Source organism: Mastigoproctus giganteus, chromosome 13, assembly GCF_048544385.1.
Source record: "Mastigoproctus giganteus isolate SK-2022 chromosome 13, ASM4854438v1, whole genome shotgun sequence".
Lineage (NCBI taxonomy): Eukaryota > Metazoa > Arthropoda > Arachnida > Uropygi > Thelyphonidae > Mastigoproctus > Mastigoproctus giganteus.
The window spans coordinates 147,127,068-147,150,714 of record NC_143587.1 but is presented as its reverse complement, the minus strand read 5'-3'; the positions used below and the strand labels follow the sequence as shown (position 1 = coordinate 147,150,714).

At 38.5% G+C, this 23,647-nt stretch overlaps 1 protein-coding gene across 1 annotated transcript in view; it reads right to left on the bottom strand.

Annotated features, from left to right (window-relative positions):
* Positions 1-883: 883 nt before the first annotated feature.
* LOC150076512 (uncharacterized) overlaps positions 884-23,647 on the bottom strand; it is a 188,149-nt gene continuing 165,385 nt past the window's right edge. Inside the window, exons 11-12 of the mRNA XM_090387374.1 lie at positions 10,182-10,239; positions 884-1,027 (exon numbers count right to left, since the gene is read on the bottom strand). Coding sequence (XP_090243500.1) covers positions 884-1,027; positions 10,182-10,239 — 202 coding nt within the window. The remainder of the gene's footprint in view (positions 1,028-10,181; positions 10,240-23,647) is intronic.

The window sequence follows — 23,647 nt, the reverse complement described above, 5'->3', positions numbered from 1 at the left end:
CTTTTAATATTGGTTCACCTAAGGAACAATAAATTGTGGATTCTTTTTATATCCCTTGTTCATGGAATATCCATGTCCATCTTATACGAACAGAGCAGTTTTCAAGAAGCCAAGCAGATAACAGTAACTAATATCCTAAAACAATTCTTTTCCCCCTTTCTTTCAGAGTCCTGCTATTTGCTCAACCTCAGTATAACATATAAATAACCAAACAGAATACAATACAATTTCTGCTTCAAACCTGTACAATATTTATTCATTTTGTTAAAGAATTTAACAAAATTCTGGGCAATTGAGTATATGATCAAAGAGCAAGTCATACAAAATAATTTCTGATTCTAATACTCTTAGAAATCTATTTTTCCAAGAAATGGCAAGCCTTTCCCTATAGGAACACTTGGTAGAAAATAATTGCAAATGAGATTACAGCACCCACCACATTGAGCAAATAGAGGCAAAAGAACAAAGCTACCACTTCGTATATTCATGAGCAAGATGATGAGCAATGATATTTAAGCACGAGAGACCCATGTATAAGAAACAGCATAAAGTTCAAGTGCAACCTCACAGGCTTTTTTTTGATCAGCAATAAAATATTTTCAAAACTCTCTAAGCATTTAAAAACTCTGCTGTTAAAAGAATAATGTATGACATTTTGTAATCACAATTAAAGTTTTGGTATTCTCATATCATGTTTGTATATGTAAACTCTGCTTTATATGACTTATTTCAGATCTCTGTAATTACCGAGTTCTGAAGTGCAGGAACATCATGCTGGAAGACTTAATATGTTGTACGCTGTGAGCAAACAAACTTGCCTAATAGTACCTGCAACGTGGAGAATGTCTTCCCTGTAAGTACAGAACTGAACCAGCACAAATCATCAGCAAACACTGAAATCCCAAAGTTTCACAGTTTGGTCATACGAGCCAGACACAATAACACTGTCATTAAACTGAAGACATGTTACTCCATCAGAATGATTGCGCAGTGTTACAAGTCTCTGACCTGTCTCTAAGCTCCATACCTGCAAAAAATAAATTAAATTAAAAATAAGCAGTGAAAAAGAACTACAGATTAATATGATGACTATCTGAAATGTAGGGTAACGTGAAAAGATAGTGTGTCCCACAGTACACTATTTTTTGACAGAGTCACATGTCATTGTCCAACTGTCACAAGTGTAGATGTACTTTACTGGAAAGGCCACGGATAATAGGATAAGTCTATAAACAATAAATTGCTACAGACCATGACTATACATAAAAGCTTTATTAAAATAAAATGACAATGTACAAATAAAAAAAAAAAAATGACCATGTATAGTACAAGGCTAACATCACATAAAACAAATCAAAACTAGTCAAATGGTACTAGCCATATGTATATAAAGTATGGTTGGTACACAAAAGGCTTTCATGACTTGTTTTTATTTGTACAAAGTCAGTTATTTTTTAAAAGAATTTTATGCATAGTTGCAGCATGCAGCAACTTTATTATGTGCAGTCAAACCTCTGTTCCAAAATTCAGGGTCAATGCCTATCTCCACATGCTAACCATCACTGTTCAGGCCTTTTTAAAAAAACCCAGAAATGGTACTTTTAAAAAGGCCTGAACAGTGATGGTTAGCACGTGGAGATGGGGACTCATGGGGTAACAAAAGTGCACGTTAAGGGAGACTGTGATGCTTTTTCACACAGCTTACTGATGAATTTGTGAGCACTTGGGCATGTAGAAATAGAATAGCGGCATACACATCTTCATCTTGACTGGTCCAGGTTTCAAGCAGGACAACTGAATTAACCTGCGTGAAAACTGCAACCTAACTTTCTAGGGCATCTTACCAAGAAGAAGAGTTACAGCTGTATATGCATATGCTCCTTTATTCATTCATGCAATTTTAACTAGTGAAGAAGGCATGACTCTACCAAAATACTCGTCATCTTACCTTTCAAACAGCCCTTGTGTTCATGTGTACAGTAAATGGTATAAGAAAACCAAATGGGTTGAGTGCTTGAGGAAAACCTTCGAAATGATGTATTCAATTAAAAAATACTTCAGGCACTTTGGATTAAGGGCATCATTTCCAAGATATATATGTAAAAGTTTTATAGCATCACTTCCTGTTTTGGGCAAATGTGTAAATGTGTCATTAAACTGAAGACATGTTACTCCATCAGAATGATTGTGCAGCGTTACAAGTCTCTGACCTGTCTCTAAGCTCCATACCTGCAGAAAATAAATTAAATTAAAATTTAAAATATGAGCTCTGCCTGTGTACTAATATACCCAACCACTACTGCACTAAACTTGCTCAGCTTTCATTGGTACAGTGTATTTAAAGAGCTCAGAAAGTCTGAAACCTCTTTAAAGTTAGTTTAAGAATCTTTGGAGAATGGAGATGTGAGAATATAATGGCTCAATAATTGGAGGAAAGTGACATACGCTTGATGTTAGGCACATGTGTAGGTAATGCCTCTTCAACTGCTTGGGAATATGCCCAAGCTATCATCTTGTAGCTTGACCACAGCTGAGAGAGAGCAAAGTTGAATTCACACACACACAAGATAGGCAACAGATGAACCTCAGGTGCATACATATGGTCCACAATAAAGCAGTGTAAAATTAAATAAATTGGTGGCAACCAAATACTGTTCAAAATCGCAGTGCAAGACATAAGTTGCATCTATCCAGTTATGTACCAGTACAATGGTTGTGGCATATATTACCCCCATCATGTGGTTTTGCAATTGATTGACCATAACAGGGTGTGAGAGAGACCCCCAAACTAATGGGCATATTCTTTGGACTCATGAAGTCGAAGAATGTGCCCAATAAAATTCATTATTTTCAAAGAAATGTTAATCTTTAATTGCTAAAACAGCTCTTAAAAAACAATCACCATGACTTCTGTGATTGATGCAATCAGATTTTCTGGCCAACTGACAACTGAGCCACACCATATGGAAATATGTGATTGGGGGTATCTCTTACCTGACATCAAATCTTACACATTCCCGAATGAAGTGTTACTACCAGTAATGAAATATGTGCTGCTGATGGTTCTTCGCGACCTCAAACATTTCCAGGAAGATAAATAGGATGTGGTAATGCCAACATTGTAACCAAAGTCTCCTGATCTTAATCCTATGGATTTTTTTCCTTTGAGGACATTTGAAGCAGCTAATATAAGAGCTTTAAATTTTGCCAAGTTGCATTCTGGTAACTCAGACTAAAGAACCTGAAGACTGAATAAACTTCAGGGGTACTTAGGATACATGTGAGAATTGGTTTCTCTCAAATACCTTCTCCCTGAAGATTCAAACGATACCCTACTGATGGAAGGTGAAGAAAGGAAAAGTCTGCTCTGTGGCAATTAATTAAAATCAATATTCTAAATACTAGGTGGCAGATGCTCTCATCAACCAGTGGAATACCACCACCTTGTTCATTAGAGGTTTGAAGCAGAGGAACCCATGTTTAGTCTCCAGAGCAAAGCTCCAGCAAATCCTCCTCTTCCATCATTAGCATTAGTAGAGGCATACAATATAAGAAAGCAAGCTTATGCAGCATCAGCCAAAAAAAAAAAAAAAAACAAAACAAAAAAACCCTCCCATTTCATCCCTCCATTCATTTCAAATGCCTGTCCAGCTCAGCCTTAAATTTATTTAGGCTATTAGCTTCCACAACAAAATATTGAAGCCAGTTCCACCAATCAACTATTCGCTGGCTAAAGGCAAATTTCTGCACATCTATTCTACACTTATCTTTTCTAAATTTGAAACTGTGCTCCCTCAGGTTCTTAGTCTGAGCAAGACGAAGAATCCCATCAGCATTCAGCTTGCTCAACCCATTCAAGGCCTTATACACGCCAATTAGATCACCTCGCAGGTGCCTACTCTCCAGGCACTGCAATTTGCAGAATTTAAGCCTTTCTTGGTAAGAGCACCCTTTTGTTCCCCTCACCCTTCTTGTTGCCCTTCTTTGTACTCATTCTAGAAACTGTACATCCTTCCTAAAATGAGGCCTCAAGACCTGTACACAGTACTCTAGGTGTGGCCTGACCATTGCCTTGTATAACAGGATTATCACCTCCCTGTCCCTGCTAGCAAAATTCCAATATATCATTGACAAGACTCCATGCCCTGGCAGCATGTCTGCACTGCTCAGCAAACTTCATATTTGGCTGCACAATTACCCCCAAGTCTTTTTCACTTTCCATTTCCCTGAGTGTAGTACAACCCAGTTGGTACGTTTCTCTTCGGTTATTGCTACCCATATGCAGTACTTTGCATTTGTCAATGTTAAACTCCAGTTGCCACCTCTCAGCCTATTTTCCCAACTTATCTAGATCCAGTTGGAGTAGCATACTGTCATTACTGTTGTTAACAACCCTGCCAATCTCTATATAATCTACAAACTAGTACATTAAATCTGATGAACCTTCATCAATATCATTGATAAATATGCAAAACAATAATGGGCCCAACACCGAACCCTGGGGAACTCCACTAATAACATTTGTCCACAAAGAGCAGTGTACATTGATTACCACTCTCTGTTGTCTCCCACTCAACCATCCCTTTATCCATTGTAGCAGCTTACCCTTGATGCCATATGTCTCCAATTTGTACAGCAGCCTTCCATGTACAACATTATCAAAAGCTTTCCTGAAATCCAAGTATATGATATCAAAATTATTTTTGGCATTCAGTTCCTTTGTGACCACATCATAGTAACCAATAAAATTGGTCAGACAAGACCTCCCTTTGACAAACCCATGCTGTGTCTTAACTATTACTGCAGTCTTGACTAGATGATCCTGCAATGCTTCTTTAACCAGTGATTCCATTCTTTTCCCCAGAACACAAGTTAAACTAACAGGTCTGCAGTTACTTGTGTCACCTGTCGAACCTCCTTTGTGAATTGGTGATACATTTGCGCACCTTCAGTCCATGGGGACCTCCCCTGAGTCCAAGGAAGCTCTCATAATTATGGCTAAGTGTTTCCTTACTTCCTTTGCTGCCTCCTTTAATATAACTGGATAGATCCTGTCCACCCTAGGTGCCTTCCTTATGTTTAACTTCAACAGTTTTTCCTCCACTCTGCTCTTAGTTATTACAAAATCACTTAGCTCCTTGTTAGCGTCTGGCACTCCCCTCATTGAATAACTCCTCATGTTAAGTGGTCCAATCTGATTCATCCCTTTCCTTCTAGAGTTTACATAAGTAAAGCACTCCTTGCTGTTTTTCTTTGCATCCTTTGCCAAAGATTTCTCATAATCTGCCTTTGCCTGCCTAACCTCCTTTTTGACTTGATTACAGACTAGTTTATACCTGCAATAGGCTTCTGTGTCGCCTGATACTTTATATCCATCCCATACATTCTTCTTCTCTGCCACTAGCCTCATTAATTCATGTGACATCCATTTAGGCCTAAACCTTGAACAGTATTTCTTAGTTGGAATGAAAAGCCTAGTAGCCTCCAAAATTAAGTCCCTGAAGGCTTCCCATTTAGAATTCACTGTTGGTAACATCATCAGTTGATCCCACTGTACAGCAAGACGAAGAATTTAAAAGAATGTACAGAATTTAAAAACTGAGACCTATGTAGTCACCTTTACGAAAGCAAAAGCCCTTCCCTTTAGCCTTGATGGTAGTTAAATCTTTAAATAATTCCCACATCAATACATTGTGATCACTGTCACCCAGTGGTTCCTTTTTCTGCAGATTCTTAATGCACGAAGAATCACTACTGATAATCAGATCAAGAGTATTACTCTCTCTGGTTGCCTCCCAAACATGTTGCTGTAGAAAACAGTCATCCAATAAATCCACAAAAGTCTTGCTAGTGTGTGAGTGAACAACCCACAAGTTCCAGTCAATATCTGGAAAGTTAAAATCTCCCATTATAAGACATTCTGATTTACTGGCCCACTATTTCTCTACACAATTACTCATTATACTCATCAGATTCATTAGGCCTATAACACACACCTACTCTCATTTTTCCTTTCCCAGTGCTTATTTCACACCAAACAGACTCAACATTGCATTGTCCACCAGCATCATGGATGCACTTCCTTAGATTTTATGTCAAAAGACATCGATCATGCAGTATGATTGATGTCTTTTGAGGTTATGATGGGCACTGTAGTGAGATCCAATCTTCCTTACATTTCGTGGGTACAGCAGTAAAACAGTATCCGCATACTAGCCACTAGATACTCCCCTGGACTGAACCAGTTGATAACACTCTAGAAGGTTTCCAGATCAGCTAGTGTATAAACTCACTGCCTCTACTCTACCAGATAGTGACTGGAGGGAGTCCGAGTAGTATGCATGTGGGGGAGGCATTGTTGAGGCCAGTTATGTCAAGGGGCTGGGTATATTGTTACCATGTATTTGCCATAAAGTTTCATTACTTCATACAGCAAGTCCCTTCCCACCATTTCTTACTACTGAATACATCATGAATTGTCAAACCAATGGTGCAAAGATAGTGTGAAAAGATCTAAACCTCCCATACACTTCCTCATCCATTTCCCAAATATATGCGGTCTCAGTTCCAATCTCAATGATGTCCACTTCCATTAATGGTCTGCCAAACCCCATGTACTTTTTTTTTTACAGAATCCCAGTTATCGGTTGATTCAACCACTGCTCATCTTAGTTGTCCAAATTATTTGTTGTATTAATTCATTTCGCTTCAAAGGTGGTACTTGTGCATATATCTGTTTCGATATTCCCTTTATAGTCAGAGGCTTAGTAATTTGGAATCTCGTCTGGCTTAAAACCTCTCTTCCACATTCTGTCAAATTCATCTGTTGCCCCTATCGTTTTCCCAACTCCACTAACTACTTGGAACACTTTGACTTCCTCTCTTTCTAACTTGACTTTTTCCAGTCCAACTTTCCTAACAGGGAAGTAATTTTCCATGGTGATTTTAATGTTCATAACTCCAGCGTGACTGGAAAACTTCATTTTCCAGTCACACAAACCCAGCGGGAAGAGATGCTGAGGCTTTTGAAATTACTAATGACCTCGCACAGATTGTTCATTTACCTACCAGAATACCATACGGTTCTAACCACGCAGCCAACATGCTTGCTGTTTTACTCACAAACACCCTTCTAAGTACACTGTCAAGGTGAGTGATCCTCTAGGCACCTCAAGATCACAAATTGGTGATAGTCTCTTCCCCATTGGAGCCTTTCTCTTGTGGCCATTCTCAAGCTCATGTTGTTTGGTATTACAAGAATGAAAATGGGATGATCTGCAAGATTTTTCTTCTTTTCCTTGGTCAGATTACTGTTTCAAAACTTCTGATGTCAACGTTTGCTCAGATCGTGTCAGCAAAATTAGTTTTGTTGGGATGGAATCCTTTATTCCATACTTCATCTTAAAAATCTCATCCTTTATCTATTTAAACCTTGGTTTTCCAATAAAAGTGCTAAGGCTGGTCAAGAGAAGAATGTTGTATATTGTAATTGGCTTGTTTCCAAATCTCCAGGTTCATTTTCTGCCTACAAAGCTCGCAACAATTGTCAAGCAATTATTAATAAGTCCAAACTAGATTTTGAACAAGTTAAGAGTAGAAAACTTGCTTCTTGTCCAAATGGCAGCCAAGCATTCTGGTCTCTTGATAAAGCTATTGGCCGCAACTTTTGCCCACCTCTGTTCCCACCTCAGTCAAAATCAGATGGTTCTACTGCCACTTCAGCCAAAGATAAAGCTGACCTAGCATCATATTTTTCTTCCAATTCATGTATTGATGATCTTGATAACTGCCTTGCACCATTCTCAGTACACTCCATTCAATGCCACATGTGGTCTTCTGCAAAAAGGATGCCAGAATTCTGAAAAATCTTGATGATAAGCAAGTCCCGATGGTATTTCTCCACTTGTTCTTAAAACCTCTGCTCTTGAACTTACTCCTGTTCTGTGTCACCTTTTTTTCATCTTATTCCAAAGATGTTTTTCCTTCTGCTTGGATATTTGCTCATTCCAGCCATTTCTTAAAAAAAGTGACAAATCCCTCCCATACAATTATTGTCCCATTGTAATTACTTCTAATCTTTCTAAAGTAATGGAGAAGTCAATTAACTGCCAACTGTTAAACTTCTATCTGATCAATGATCACTTGTATGGATTCCGTCAGTGTCGATCCACACGATTCTGTTACTCCTCTGTGAACAAATTCAATGGCAAAGTTTAGTGAAACTCAAGCAATTTCTCCTGACATTTCAAAGGCTTTTGATTGTGTTTGGCATTAAGAACTTCTAAATAAACTTCCACTTATGATTTTCCAACTGATTTTTGTAATTGGGTATCCAGTTTTCTCTCTGACAACCCACTGCAGGTGATGGTAGATGGCTCTCAGTCTTATAACTTCTCCACTAATGCTGGTGTTCCCCAAGGTTCAGTTCTTTCTCCCACTCTTTTCCTCTTATATATTAATGACCTTCCACTGACTGGAAATCATATCCATAGTTTTTCTGATGATGGCACATTGCATCCCACTTTTCAGTTTGAGAAACGTTGCCGTGCACAAACAGCTTCAACTTCTCAAATATCCACTACCAATTCCTTAAATGCTGATCTTCAGTGGGGCAAAGATAACCTAGTCGATTTCAATCTTTCTAAAACTTAGACCTGTCTTATATCTCGCAAAAAACGGATTATTCTGTTGCTATGCTTACCTTCGATGACACTCCCATTTCTAGGCAAGATCATATATCTCTATGGGGGATTATCCTGACTTTTAATCTCTCTCTCTTTGCATAAGCACCACAACTTTACAGTCTAATGTCAAGTTCTCTAAACAGTGTTGACAGGTTACTAGGACAACTCATGGGGTTTTGTCAATGATATACAGGAATTTTGCCAGCTATCTCACCAGAAGACAATGGATAGGCCACATCTTGAGCACTGCATACAGGTCTTGAAGTTTCATATTAAGAAGAATGTGGGATTTCCTTCTTAATATGAAACAATATTAGCCAAGAACACAAAAGGGTAAGGATAATCACGAAAGACTTCAGTTCTGCAAATTGTAGTACTTGGAAGCTGGACACCCATGAGTATACCAGATTGAAATGTTTAAGGCTTTCAATGGATTGAATAAACTGAATTCTGGTGTCTTTACTCTTTCTCAAATAATACACTTAAGGCATAGTGCCAACTTTTGACTCTCAAAAAGCTGGAGATCAGGCATTTGTAAGCAGGAGGAAATAAGATGTTTTTAAAAAAGCAGTCCCCCCCCCAACTGTACATCTACAGTACAACTGTAGATGTACAGTTGGATGCTTGACTCAGCATCAAACTGTACATCTACAGATAATGTTTTTCTCTTAGATCTTTTTCAGATGTTTTGTAAACAGTGAATATTCCTCATTGTTTTCTTCTACAGCAGTAAAAACTGCATTACAGCTCTTTCTTTATGATAAACCTTGCTATCTGATTCCAATCTAAAAAATGGACCATATTTATGGAAACATTTTTAAATTCTGTATTCCAAAGCCAAAAGCTGTAGCTATTGTAAAGCTAGAAACTATTATAAACAAGTTTTACCCTTCATAAAACAAACTTTGGATAGGAGGGGGGTGTGGAAGAAGTGTGAGGCAAAACTACTTCAATGACCCCAACATATGCACAAAGTGATAAATACACACAATAACAAATTAAACAAGTGAACCCCAAACTATGATAATAAATATATTACCATATTATTGAGAGATTACAAAATGTTTTCAAACTTTAAAAAAATCTTGCAATGTTGTTATTTGGTTTTTAGGAGCATTAGCAACTAAGGCCATATTGCTCCGGGGATATGCTGTGGTCATTCCCTGACCTTTCCGCATCCTCTGTATTTGGTTGTCACGGGCTTGAACCCCGGTCTAATCAAGTAGTGTGTGCTATGTGCACTGCTGCTCCTGCCCACCTGGCTACGGAGGTGCCCTTGCATGATATATAAAAACTGATACACATGACTGCTTTGACTTTAAATTATGTAATTCTTTTAACTTTTACATTGCATATTAGGTGTATATAACATTTGAAGGTAAATATTCCTTTAGAGATTAAATAGAATTACAAAGCAGCAAGATAATTCTTGTGAAATTAACAAGTGAAGTGCAAAATTATATGGGCAATGGCTGCAACTTAATAGTGAAAATTTACCTTAAGTGTTTTATCATCTCCAGCTGATACTATCCTCCATCGATCAGCTTGTAAACACCTAAAATAAAGGAAATAGTATTGAAAATCTGATATTGATAAATACAGTAAGTAAGGCAGAACTATTTAAATCAGAAAATTGAGGTAAAAAAAAAAAAAAAAAAAAACCCAAAAAGAATCCATTTATTTGGGATATATTCTCTTTCACTATATAGAATAAAAGATTTATCTTCCATAATAAAATAAAATTAAATTAAATAGTATTGCCAAGAACATGTCAGTAGATGCCAAACTGAATGAGTATTTTGCATCTACATCCACACGAGGAATTCTACAGGGAAGTGGGGAACAGAAACTTATTAAACTATAACAGGGAGCTAAATGATTTTGTAATAACTGAGAGAAAAGTGGAGGAGAAATTGTTGAATTAAACATAAGGCATCTGGGATAGATGGGATCTATCCAGTTATATTAAAGGAGGCAGCAAAGGAAGTAAGCAAACCCCTAGCCATAATTATGAGAGATTCTTTGGACTCAGGGGAGGTACCCGTAGACTGGAGATGTGCAAATGTAACCCCAATTCACAAAGGAGGATCAAAGGCTGACACAAGTAATTATAGACCTGTTAGTTTAACTTCTGTTCCAGGTAAATTAATGGAGGCACTGGTTAAAGAAGCACTGCAGGATCATCTAGACAAGAATTCAGTTATAACTCAGACGCAGCATGGTTTTGTTAAGGGCAGGTCTTGCCTGACCAATTTGATTGGATACTATGATGTAGTCACAAAAGAACTGGATGCAGGGAATAACTTTGATATTATATATTTGGATCTTAGAAAGGCTTTTGATACTGTTGCACATGGAAGACTGCTGCATAAATTGGAGCAGTGTGGCATTGGAGGCAAATTGCTGCTATGGATAAGGGGATGGTTGAGTGGCAGAAGACAGAGAGTGGTAATCAATGGACACTGCTCAACGTGGACTAATGTTATTAGTGGAGTTCCTCAGGGTTCAGTGTTGGGTCCGTTGTTGTTTTCGGTGTTTATGAATGATATTGATGATGGGATATCAAGTTTAATGTCCAAATTTGCAGATGATACAAAGGTTGGCAGGGTTGTTAAGGACACTACTGACGCAATGCTGCTGCAACAGGATCTGGAAAGGTTGAACAGATGGGCTGAGAGGTGGCAAATGAAGTTTAACATTGACAAATGTAAAGTACTACATATGGGAAACAGTAACCCCATAGCAGCGTATCAACTCTGCGGTACTACACTGACAGTGGTGGAGAATGAAAAGGACCTGGGGGTAATTGTGCAGGCAGATATGAAGTTCTCTGAGCAGTGCAGATGAGCTGCAAGAGTAGCTCATGGTGTCTTGTCAATGATATACAGGAATTTTTTTAGCAGGGATAAGGAGGTGATTATTCCCTTGTATAAGGCAATGGTTAGGACACATCTTGAGTACTGTATACAGGTCTGGAGGCCTCATTTCAAGAAGGATGTAGAGCTGCTGGAACGGGTACAGAGAAGGGCAAGATTAGTGAATGGAACAAAGGGTTGCTCTTACGAAGAAAGGCTTAAGTTTTGCAAATTACAGAGTCTGGAGACTAGGCACCGGCGAGGTGATCTGATAGAGGTGTATAAGGCTTTGAATGGTTTGAGCATGCTCAATGCCAATGGGATTCTTCATCTTGCTCAGAATAATCATCTTAGAGGGCATAAATTCAAATTGAGGAAGGACGGATGTCGGATAGATGTGCGGAAATTTGCCTTTGGCCAGCGGGTGGTTGGTTGGTGGAACCGACTTCCATCACTTGTTGTTGAGGTTGATAGCCTAAACAAATTTAAAGCTCAACTGGACAGGTATTTCGAACGAACGGAGGGGTGAAATGGGAGTGGTGTGTTTTTTTTTTTTTTTTGGCTGATGCTGAATAAGCTTGCTTTCTTGCATCATATGCCTCTACTAATGCTAATGCTAATTTTTCTTCTCTGCCACATGTCTAATTAGTTCATCTGACATCCATTTAAGCCTAAACCTTTAACAATATTTCTTAGTTGGTATGAAAAGCCTAGTAGCTTCCAAGATTAATTCTTTGAATGCTTCCCATATAGAATTTGCTGTTGGTAACATCATCAGTTGGTCCCACCGTATAAAATTTAAATACTGTCTCAGACCACCACAGTCACCTTCACCCCTGATGGTAGTTACCTCCGGGTAAATCCCACTTCAGCACACTGTGATCACTGCCACTTAGCGATTCCTTTATCTGCAGATTCTTAATGCATGAAGAATCACTATTGATAATAAGATCAAAAATGCTGCTGTAGAAAACAATCATCCAATAAATCCACAAAAGCCTTGCTAGTGTGTGAGTGACCAACCCATAAATTCCAGTAAATATTTGGGAAATTAAATCCCCCCATTATAAGACTCGTGGCCAACTCTATTTCTCTGTACAGTTGTTTCTTATACTCATCAGAGACATTAGGCCTATACCACACTCGTACTCTCAATTTTTTTTCCCAGTGCTTATGTCACACCAAACTGACTCGACTGCACTGTCCAGTCATGTCGACTGGCTGTACTTCCTTGGATTTTATGTGTTTCTTAACTAATAGCATAACCCCTCCTCTCTTCCTTTCCTATCCTTCCTGTACACATTGTACTTCCCAAATCCCATTTCTGTATTCCTTATATCTGTGTGACACTACGTCTCTGATATCCCAACAATATCTGCCTTTGATGTTTTGATCTACATCTCAAATTCATCAAATTTATTTACCAAACTCCTAGTATTGGTGTACACACAAGTATACATGCACCTGTTACTATTCTTAGCTACCCTAACACAGCCCATGTATTTACTTCCTCCACTATGACTTCCAGTAATCTCTGAAATCCCCTGCACTTTGTTTCCCAGGCTGCTAGTTAGTTAGTTAGTTATTTGGTTTTTAGGAGCATTAGCAACTAAGGCCATATTGCTCCGGGATATGCGGTGGTCATTCCCTGACCTTTCCACATCCTCTGTATTTGGTGGTGACGGGCTCGAACCCTGGTCTAATCAAGAAGCATGTGCTATGCGCTGCTGCTCCTTCCCACCTGGCTATGGAGGCGCCGCCCAGGCTGCTGCTCATTCCAATAGAAGCAGTGCAAGAATCACTTTCACCTCTGCCAGTGGCTACTGTTAATCTATTAGTCCGTGTATCTCTTAGCCTGTTTATCTATAGTAATAACTTTCCCTTAATGCCACACTGCTCCAATTTGTACAGCAGTCTTCTATGTGCAACAGTATCAAAAGCTTTCCTGAAATTCAAGTACAGCAGAATGTTGGTTATCTGGAATAATTTGAAAGGTTGATTTTTGTTTGTTTTTTTTAATTTTATTAATTAACGGTAGGCTCCGGTTATAGTGGTCACATTTGCAAATTTAACTTTAATTATAATAAGCGAAAGATCGAGTTTACTACCTGTTTATAACGGATTGTATAAATAAAAAGCCCAATAAACCGAAAACTGCAAATTGTTTTTGTTGTTTTATGGTTGTGACCTCTAGAATTTTGTGACCTTCAGAAATGTGTTTTAGAAAAATATCACAGAGACTACTGGGTTTTCTCGGAAACCATGAGTGAATTTCGGATTAGTTTAGCTCCAGATTCAGTAAGAATAATATCGGCCCGAAACTGTGCGATTTATTATTTGTCTCAATTTTTTACTGTAAAATGCGAATGAAAAGAAAACGCGTAGTTTTAACATTGCAACAAAAAACGGAAATTATTAGTAGAATTAGAAAAGGTGAAAATTTAAGAAATCTCTCCAAAGAGTTTAATGTGGGGACTTCAATAATTTACACCACCAAGAAAAATTCCAATCCTATAACAGAATCTAGAATCCTATAAGGGGAATCTAGCAGGAAAAAAAAAAATGTTGAAACCTGAAAATGCCACTTTAGAGTGCACTCACTTTGTTTTTGATTTTCTTGAGAGAGAGAAGTTTAGGTGAACCAGTGTCTGACCCAATGTCGTGTGAAAAAGCATTGGATTTTAATCAAATATTAATAGGTAATGAAGATTTTTTGGCAAGCACAGGTTGGCTGAAAAACTTTAAACCGAGACACGGTATACGTGAACTAGATAATCAAGGCGAGAAACTTTCTGCAGACGAATAGACAAAGGTGTCCTTTAAAAGGCAAGTTTGTTTATTCAGTTACAGCAAATTATGAGAAAGAAAACGTTTATAATGTTGATGAGACAGACTTATGGAAAGCATTACTGAGAAAAACCACAGCCACTAAAAGAGAAATGCCTGCACCAAGTTTTAAGATGAGAAAAGAGTGAGTTGCAACTGTTATGTGTACAAATGCCACTAGGACACAGATTATCCGTGCTCGTTATCAGTAAGTCGAAAAAACTGAGAGCATTTAAAAATCTTTCTAATTTTCCTGTTTTGTATAAAAATCATAAAAATGCCTGGATGGATGTTTCTGTTTTTTGAGACTGGTTTATAATACTTTTTTATTTAATTTAATCATAAGATTAAATTTATTTTATCTTACTGGAAAAATTTGGCTATCCAGAAGAGGTCTGACATCAATTATTCTGGATAACTGATGCTCTACTGTATATGATATCAAAATTATATTTTGCATCCAGTTCCTTTGTCACTGCATACATAGCACCCAATCAAATTGGTCAGACAAGATCTCCCCTTAACAAACCCATGTTGTGACTGAAGTATAATTACACTCCTCTGTAGATGGTCCTGCATTACTTCTTTAACCAGTGACTCCACTATTTTTCCCCAGAACAGAAGTTAAGCTAGTAGGTCTGTAATTACTCATGTCACCCTTTGTGAATTGGGGATACATTTGCACATCTCCAGTCCACAGAGACCTCTCAGATTCTGTCATAATTATGGCTAAGGGTTTTCTTAACTCCTTTGCTGCCTCCCTTAACATAACTGGATAGATCCCATTCATCCCAGGTGCCATTTTTATGTTCAGCTTCAACATGCATATACAGTAGATTCTCGATTTTCCGGGATAGATGGTAAAAAACAAATCCCGGATAATCATTTCCCGGTTAATCCAAAAATACATAAGTTCCCGACATATGTAAGAGATACGATCCAGCACTTCTTACTTCGTTGAGTTTTACATAACTCGGGAATGCCTAATAACATATTGCTACTATATTATTATTGACAATATCTGAATTCAGCGCAATACTTATTAATGTTTGCCCATTTTCATACATCCTTATTAGTTTAATTTTCTGATCCAAATCGATCGCTTTCCTTTTGTTGGTAGATTTACTAGTACCGCCGTTACTTATCCTCTTAGTCGGCACCATGATAACGGTAAAAATGAAATTTTCTGAAAAGAACTTCACTGGCTTTAGGCGAAAACTCACTATTATCACGAGGCGTGAGCTCACATTTTGCTAAAGCACATTTCTGGAGGTCACTACCATAAAACAATAAAAACAATTTGCACTTTTCATGTTATTGGGCTTTTCTGTTCGTGCATCTAATTATAAACGGGTAGTAAACTCGATCTTATTGCATTTGCAAAAATACCGATAGCTGGAATTCTCTGGGTTTTTACGTTATTATGGTGAAATGTGTGTCCCCCTCACTGAAATCTTCAGTCATATAAAAAAAAAACCATATATAAATTGTAAGAATCTTCTCTTCTTTCTTATTTTTTTGCTTGTTACTCTGTATCTCACTTGTGCAATTTGTGTGTGACGTGATCGTCATTATTGATTGCTTATTTTATTTATTTATTTTTTGTTCGTTTTAAATTTTACAATACTAAAAAAAAAAAGAGAAAGAAAAAGAAAAAATTGAGTGAAATTTTTTTTTACGTAAATCCATAGTTGCGTAAGTCGGGGACTTATTGTATCGAAAAATGTTCAGCAACCTGCATAGAAAAATATGGCGATAGATACAAAACGAAAAAACTTACCATCCACCCCTAGCGTATCCAAAACGATGCTTCCCTTTATTTTTTGTGATGTTGATTTTAAGTCTATAGCTTTCCTATATTGTTTACGATGTAGCATATGGTTTGGTCACCAACATTATAATGGTTCATTAGAGATTTAATGGCTGCACAGTTATCAAACTTCTGAAAAAATTTATTTCGACATCCCTGACATAAATAACGAAACAAAATTTGTCTTTTTACGGTGCAACGGAACACAACAATTGACACAATGTACTGAAAAAAACTAAACATTCAGTCTCTTTTTCATTATTATTTTTTTTGAGCGGCGAATGTGAAGACAGCGGGGGTTGCAAGATAATAGGTACACTAATCTCCCAATGACGACTTATAATGCCGCTTATCACTTATTTATGATTTGCAAAACATCTGTTTATACCTATTCTATTTATTACTTGAATTTTATGATTTTTTGTTGATTTTTTTTTTTTTTTAAATTGGGAATCTTGAAGTGTCCCGGTTAATCCGATCCCATCCCAGTTAATCGAGAGTCTGCTGTATGTATATTTAATAACATTAAACTTCACAGCATAACCAGTGCATAGTGTTTTTACTGCATTAGGCATATTAGTTTAGTACAGTATTTAAAATTATACTGAATTTGAATGAAAATCATGCCTCGGGTCAGAGAAGCGAAGCAAAGGGCTTGAGGTAGTGGATGTGCTCTGGCTGGGGGGGGAGGTTGTCTACTAAATTGTGGCCTTCTGGAATGTATGCTTGTTTGATGTTTTCAGATCTATCTGGAACGGGACATGATATTGCAAAGAGGGATGTCTTGGTGTGTGTTAGATGTAAGGAGTGCGAGGATATTAGGAGCCAACTCAGCATTGTTATGGGCCTTTCTGAGGGCTTGAAGAACAGGATGGATGGATGCCCTAAAAGGCCCATGAAGCTATCAGCTGCCCATGTCAATGCCAGAGCTCGTACTTGATCATCAGGCAACACAGCAGCAACTCCCAAGGCACAATGCTGGTCCCACAAGAGTTAGTTTTTTCTCAGTGAATCTATTGTCAGGGAAACAGGAAATATATTGTGAAACAAGGATAGGTGGAATAGAACCAGGGTATATCTGCTAGGAGTAAAAGATGATAACATTGCAGATCAGATCTAATCTTTTAACAGAACAAAAAGTGACATTGTTGTGCATATTGGCACTGATGACATTAAGAGAGCAGGAGACCTGCACACTTACTTAACAAGTACAGGCAATGTTTAAAAAAAGTCACAAGTTAGGGTTAAATTTGAAAGTTTTTGCAATTCTGCCAGACAAGATAAAGATGATAATGTTGGGAGGAAGTATATGACGAGAGCCTTATCAATCAATTCGGCCCTGTAAAGGTTGTGCAAGGGTCATGGAGTAGAATTTTTCACAGCATCGTCTGTGCTTGTCAACATGAGAGACAGCTTCTAAAGAGATGGGATTCCCATAAATAGAAACGGTGCAAGAATATTTGCTGGTGCAATCAAGGCAGCGTTAGGTGGGTTGGAAAACTGCTAGCCTGGAGGATTGACCCATTGTTATTTTATATATTTATCAATGATATTGATAAAGGAAATCAAGTTTAACATCTAATTTTTCGGATGATACAAAGGTTGGCAGGGTGGTTAATGACAGCAATGACGGTACGCTACTAAAACAGATTTTAGAAAAGTTAGGCAGATGGACTGAGAAATGGCAACTGAAGGTTAACACTGCATAACTGCATATGGGAATCAGTAACATAACCAACTGTGGGGTACTAAACTCAGGGTAATGGAAAAATGAAAAAGACCTGGGGGTAATTGTGCACTCAGGCATGAAGTTCCCTGAGCAATGCACAGAGGCTGCCAGGAAGCTCATAAGGTTTTGTCAATGATGTATAGGAATTTTGCTAGTGGAGATAAGATGATTATCCCATTTTATAAGGTAATGGTCAAGCCACATCTTGTGTACTGCATACAGGTCTGGAGGTCTCATTTTAGGAAGGATGTAGAGAGCTGCTGGAATTGGTACAGAGAGGGGCAACTGGCTTGTATCCAAGATGAGGGGGGGGAACAAATGCTGCTCTTAAGAAGACAGGCTTCAGTTCTGCAAGTTAGTGTTTGGAGAACTAGGCACCTGTGAGATGATGACTGAGGTGTTTAAGGCTTTGAATGGATTGAGCAAGTTCAGTGCTGATGGGATTCTTGCTCAGACTACGCATATGAGGCGGCATGGATTCAAACTGAAGAAGCACAGTTGCAGAATAGAGGTGTGGAAGTTTTCCTTTAGTCTGAGGGTGGCTAATTGAAGTAACAAACTTCCACCTATTGTTGTGGAAGTTGATAGCTTAAATAAATTTAAGGAAGAACCTGGCAAAATTATTGGACGGAATGGATAGGTGAAATGGGAAGTGTTTTTTTTTTTTTTTTTATGTTGTATAAGATTGTTTTCTTACATCATTTGCCACTACTAATGCTAAGATACTTGTAAATATGCAGCTTATCACAAATGGCTTGTATCCAAATGTCCAGCTTCATTTCTCGATATACTAAAGCTGACAACAGTTGTGAAACAGTTATTAATTAATTTAAGCTTGATTTTGAATGGGCTCAGAGTAGAAATATTGCTTCTTGTCCAAGTGGTAAGCAAGTATTCTAATCTCTTGCCTAAACTGCTGGCTGCAACTTCTATCCATCTATACTTTCACCTATGGTACCACCAGTCCTCCATAACAGTAGAGTGATTTTACCACTTGTCACATATTTGGAGAGGTTTGGGTCCTGTCAGTGACTGGAGAAATTTCTAAGAGGTCTCTTCAAATCAGGGCTGCAGTTTAGCCGATTTCAGACAGAGAGAATAGATTGTTTCCATGCGAGTTATTTCAGGTTTTTCAGCCAGTACAATATGCAAATCGGCCTTTGAACAAATGACTGCACAGACATAATAACATGGAGTGTATCTTTTAGGAACATTGACTTAGACCATAACAATATGGTCTAAATCGATGTTCCTGAAAGCGAATAACAACAATTGCTACATGTTGGTTTCTACTATCTTTGGCTACAGATAAATCTGACTTATTAGTATTCTACTTTTCTTCTAATGTTTGATGATCTTAGTAATCACCTCCTACCATATGCACCTCACTACTGGTCTCCTGTGGTGTTTCAAAACAACTAGAATAATTCTGAACAATCTTGATGAAAAGAATGTTCCGGTTCCTGATAGTATTTCTCCATTTGTTCTCAAAACCTGTGCGTCTGAGCTTGCTCCTCTTCTACATTGCCTTTTTCCAATTTCTTATTTCACTGATGTTTTTCCTTAAGCTTGCAAATTTTGCTATTTTTTTTTACTATCCCATTGCACTTACCTCTATTCTTTCCAAAGAAATGGAGAAATTCATAAACTGACAACTTTTAAACTACAGTAAACCCCCGTTATTCGCGGTTTCGCGATCACCGATTTAATAAAAATGAAACCTAAAAAAAATGTGAATTTTAAAGCGCCGTGAATATTTTCCTTTAAATCTGTGGATAGAAGACCGAACTCAAAATAAAATTCCGTTACGTTCACTCATCATTCGCGAAAAGGCAAAACTCCTTTATCAACACTTTAGCGAAACTGGTGATAGCACTGGCGGGATGTTTTTTTTGCTAGCAAGCAAAGGCGCTGGTTTGAAAGATTTGTTTGAAATTTCTAATAAATATTATATTTAATATTAAATTGTTTCTTATTTTCATTTCGATGCCATATGCTTGCATTTCACTATGTGCTGTCTATGTTTTTCTTTTTTTTTTTTTTTTTTTTTTTTATGTGAACCCCAAACACGAGAGGTATTAGAACCTATAGTACTTAGTACCGTGCTTGGGTTTGAGGTTAAGAAGACAAAAGAAGATATTTGTTGACATTGGACTTGAACTTCTGTAGATTGTAATTTTCAGGAAATACGTATGAAGGAAGGTTGTTCCAGAAAACGGCAGTTGAATGAATAAATGAGGAAGATGAAAAGTTGGTTCTGTGGGTTTGAAGTTGGACAGTAAATGGATGTTGGCTGGTGGCGGCACGTGTTCGGACTGTTTTGAAAGAGAGAGCAGGAATTATAGAAGCCAATTCAGAAGAACAGTGCCCATGGAAGTATCTGTAGAAGAGGCATGCAGCAGAAACAGTGCGTCTATGAGAAAGCGAGTGGAGAGACTCTGTTAGAGATGAATCATTAATTAACCTAACTGCCCTCTTCTGAATGGAATCAAGAAGCCGGAGAGAGGTTTTGGGGGCACCACCCCAGATATGGGAACAATATTCCATGGCAGGGCGAATTTGCGATTTATACAGAGTGAGCAGCTGTTTGGAAGAAATGTAACGCCGAGAGCGAAAGAGAAAACCAAGTTTTTTAGATGCAGAGGAAGCAATTTTGTAATGTGCTTGTGCCAAGAGAGATTAGAAGTCAGGGTAATCTCCAAAAGAGATATATCATTTTGCCTAGAAATCGGAGTGTCACTAAAGATAAGCATAGGAGTAGAAGAATCCTTTTTGCGAGATATAAGACTAGACTGAGTTTTAGAAGGGTTGAAATCAATTAAATTGTCTTTGCCCCACTGGAGAATTACCTGAAGATCGGCATTTAAGGAATTGGTAGCAGATTTTCGAGAAGTTGAAGCTGATTGAGCAGGACAAGGTTTCTCAAAATGGAAAGTTGAATGCAATGTGCCATCATCGGCAAAACTATGGATAGGATTTCCAGTCAATGGAAGGTCATTGATATACAAGAGGAAAAGAGTGGGGGAAAGAACTGAACCTTGGGGGACACCGGCATTAGTGGAGAAGTTAGAAGACAGAGAGCCATCTACCATTACCCTCAGTGAGCGATCAGAGAGAAAACTGGATACCCAATTACTAAAAACAGTTGGCAAACAATAAGATGGAAGCTTGTTTAGAAGACCTTTATGCCAAACACGATCAAAAGCCTTTGAGATGTCAAGAGCAACTACTTGTGTTTCACCGAACCTTTCCATTGAATTAGTCCATAAATGGGTAACATAAGCCAGAATATCTCCAGTGGATCGACACTGATGGAATCCATACTGGTGATCGTTGATCAGACGGAAGGTTTCTAGGTAGTTTAAGAGTTGGCGGTTAATTGATTTCTCCATTACTTTAGAAAGAGTAGAAGTAATTGCAATGGGACGATAATTGGATGGGAGGGATTTGTCACCCTTTTTAGGAACTGGCTGGATATGAGCAAATTTCCAAGCAGAAGGAAAAACACCTTTGGAATAAGAAAGTGAAAAAGGGCGGCAAAGAATAGGAGTAAGTTCAGGGGCACAGGTTTTGAGAACAAGTGGAGAAATACCATCAGGACCTGGAGCTTTCTTAGCATCAAGATTCATCAAAATCCTTCTGATATCCTTTTGACGGAAGACCACAGGAGGCATTGAATGGAGCGTGTTGGGAATGGTGGGAGGTGTTTTACCAAGATCATTAATACATGAGCCGGAAGAAAAATGGGATGCTAGCAGGTCAGCTTTATCCTTGGCTGAAGTGGCAACAGAACCATCTGGTTTGGACAGAGGTGGGAGCAAAGATGGGCAAACGTTGCGGCCAATAGCTTTGGCAAGAGACCAGAATGCTCGGCTACCATTAGGGCAAGAAGCAAGTTTTCTACTCTTAGCCTGCTCAAACAGTTTTACAACTGTTGCGAGCTTTGGTGTAGGCAGAAAATGAAACTGAAGAATTAGAAACAAGCCAATTACGATATGCAACATTCTTCTCTTGGACAGCCTTAGCACATTTATTGGAAAACCAAGGTTTAGATAAAGGACGAGATTTTAAAGTGGAGTGTGGGATAAAGGATTCCATTCCTGCAAGAATACTTTCACTGACACGATCTGAGCAAATGTTGACATCAGAAGTTTTGAAACAGTAATCCGACCAAGGAAAAGAAGTCTCGCAGGTCATCCCATTTTGCATTCTTGTAATGCCAAACAACATGTGGTTGGGAATAGCCATGAGATAAAGGTTCCATTGGAGAAGAGACAATCACCAAGTTGTGATCTGAAGTGCCTAAAGGACCTCTCACACTTCGACCGTGTACTTAGAAGGGTTGTTTGTGAGAAAAAGATCAAGCGTATTGGCTGTATGCTTAGGATTGTCCGGTATTCTTGTAGGTAAATGAACAATCTGTGCTAGGTCATTAGTAATTGCAAAAGCCTCAGCATCTCGACCTGCTGGGTCGGTGTGACTAGAAAACGGAAGCCAGCTGGAGTTGTGAACATTAAAATTACCAAGAAAAATTACTTCACTGTTAGGAAAGTTGGACTGGAGAAAGTCAAGTTGCAAAGAGAGGAAGTCAAAGAGCTCCAAGTGATTAGTGGAGTTGGGAGAACGGTAGAGACAACAGATGAATTTGACACAATGAGGTAGAGAGATTTTAAGCCAGAGAAGATCAAAGAGAGGAGATTCCAAATTGCCAAGTCTCTGACAGGGAATATCAAAACGGACATATGCACAAGTACCACCTTTGAGGCGAAAGGAATCATACAGTGAATAATTTGGGCATCTGAGATGAGCAGTAGATGAATCAACCGATAACTGAGATTCTGTCAGAAAAAGTAAATGGGGTTTGGCAGACTGCAAGTGGAAATGGACATCGTTCAGATTAGAATTGAGACCACGTGTTATTTGTGAAATGAATTAGGAAGTCCTTGGGAGGTTTAGATCTTTTCGCAGATAAGCTTGCTCTATTAGTTTGACAATTCATGGTGTATTCAATAGTAAGAAAAAGTAGGTGGGACATGCTGTATGAAGTAATGAAATTATTGGATATGGCGTACATGTGGTAAGAATATACCCAGATCCTTGACATAACGTGGCCTCGACAATGCTCCCCGCATACACACTACTCGGACTCCCTCCAGTCACTATCTGGCAGAGTAGAGGCAGCAAGATTATACACTAGCTGATCCGGAAGCTTCCTAGAGAGTTACCAATAGGTTCAGTCCGGTGTACTAACTAGCGGCCGGCCTGCGAACACTGTTTTAGAGCTGTACCCTCGAAATGTAAGGAATATTGGATCTCGCCACGACGTTCATCATAACCTCAAAAGTCATCAATCATACTGCATGATGGAAGAGATAGGGAAAGGTTGACCGGAACTTAGCTTTAGAGACTAAACATGGGCTCCACCATTTCAAGCCTCCAATAAGCAAAGTGGTGGTATTTCACCGGTTGATGAGAGTCATCTACCACCTAGTACTGCCTGGTAACATAGAGGGGCGGCGTTCCTCCATGTGGTGTGGGCGCCACACCTCGACCCCTGCTTACGTTGGTTCACACCTGGGTGGTCACCCACCATGTACTTGTGCATGGAGGTTATACCCAGGATTACTAACAGTCCCACCATCGTGAAGGTGCAAGCAGAGGATTTGGCTGTCACAGACTGTCCAGACTTCGCCGAAATTGGGTCCACTTGACTTGAGTGTCACCCGAATATCAGTTCCATCAG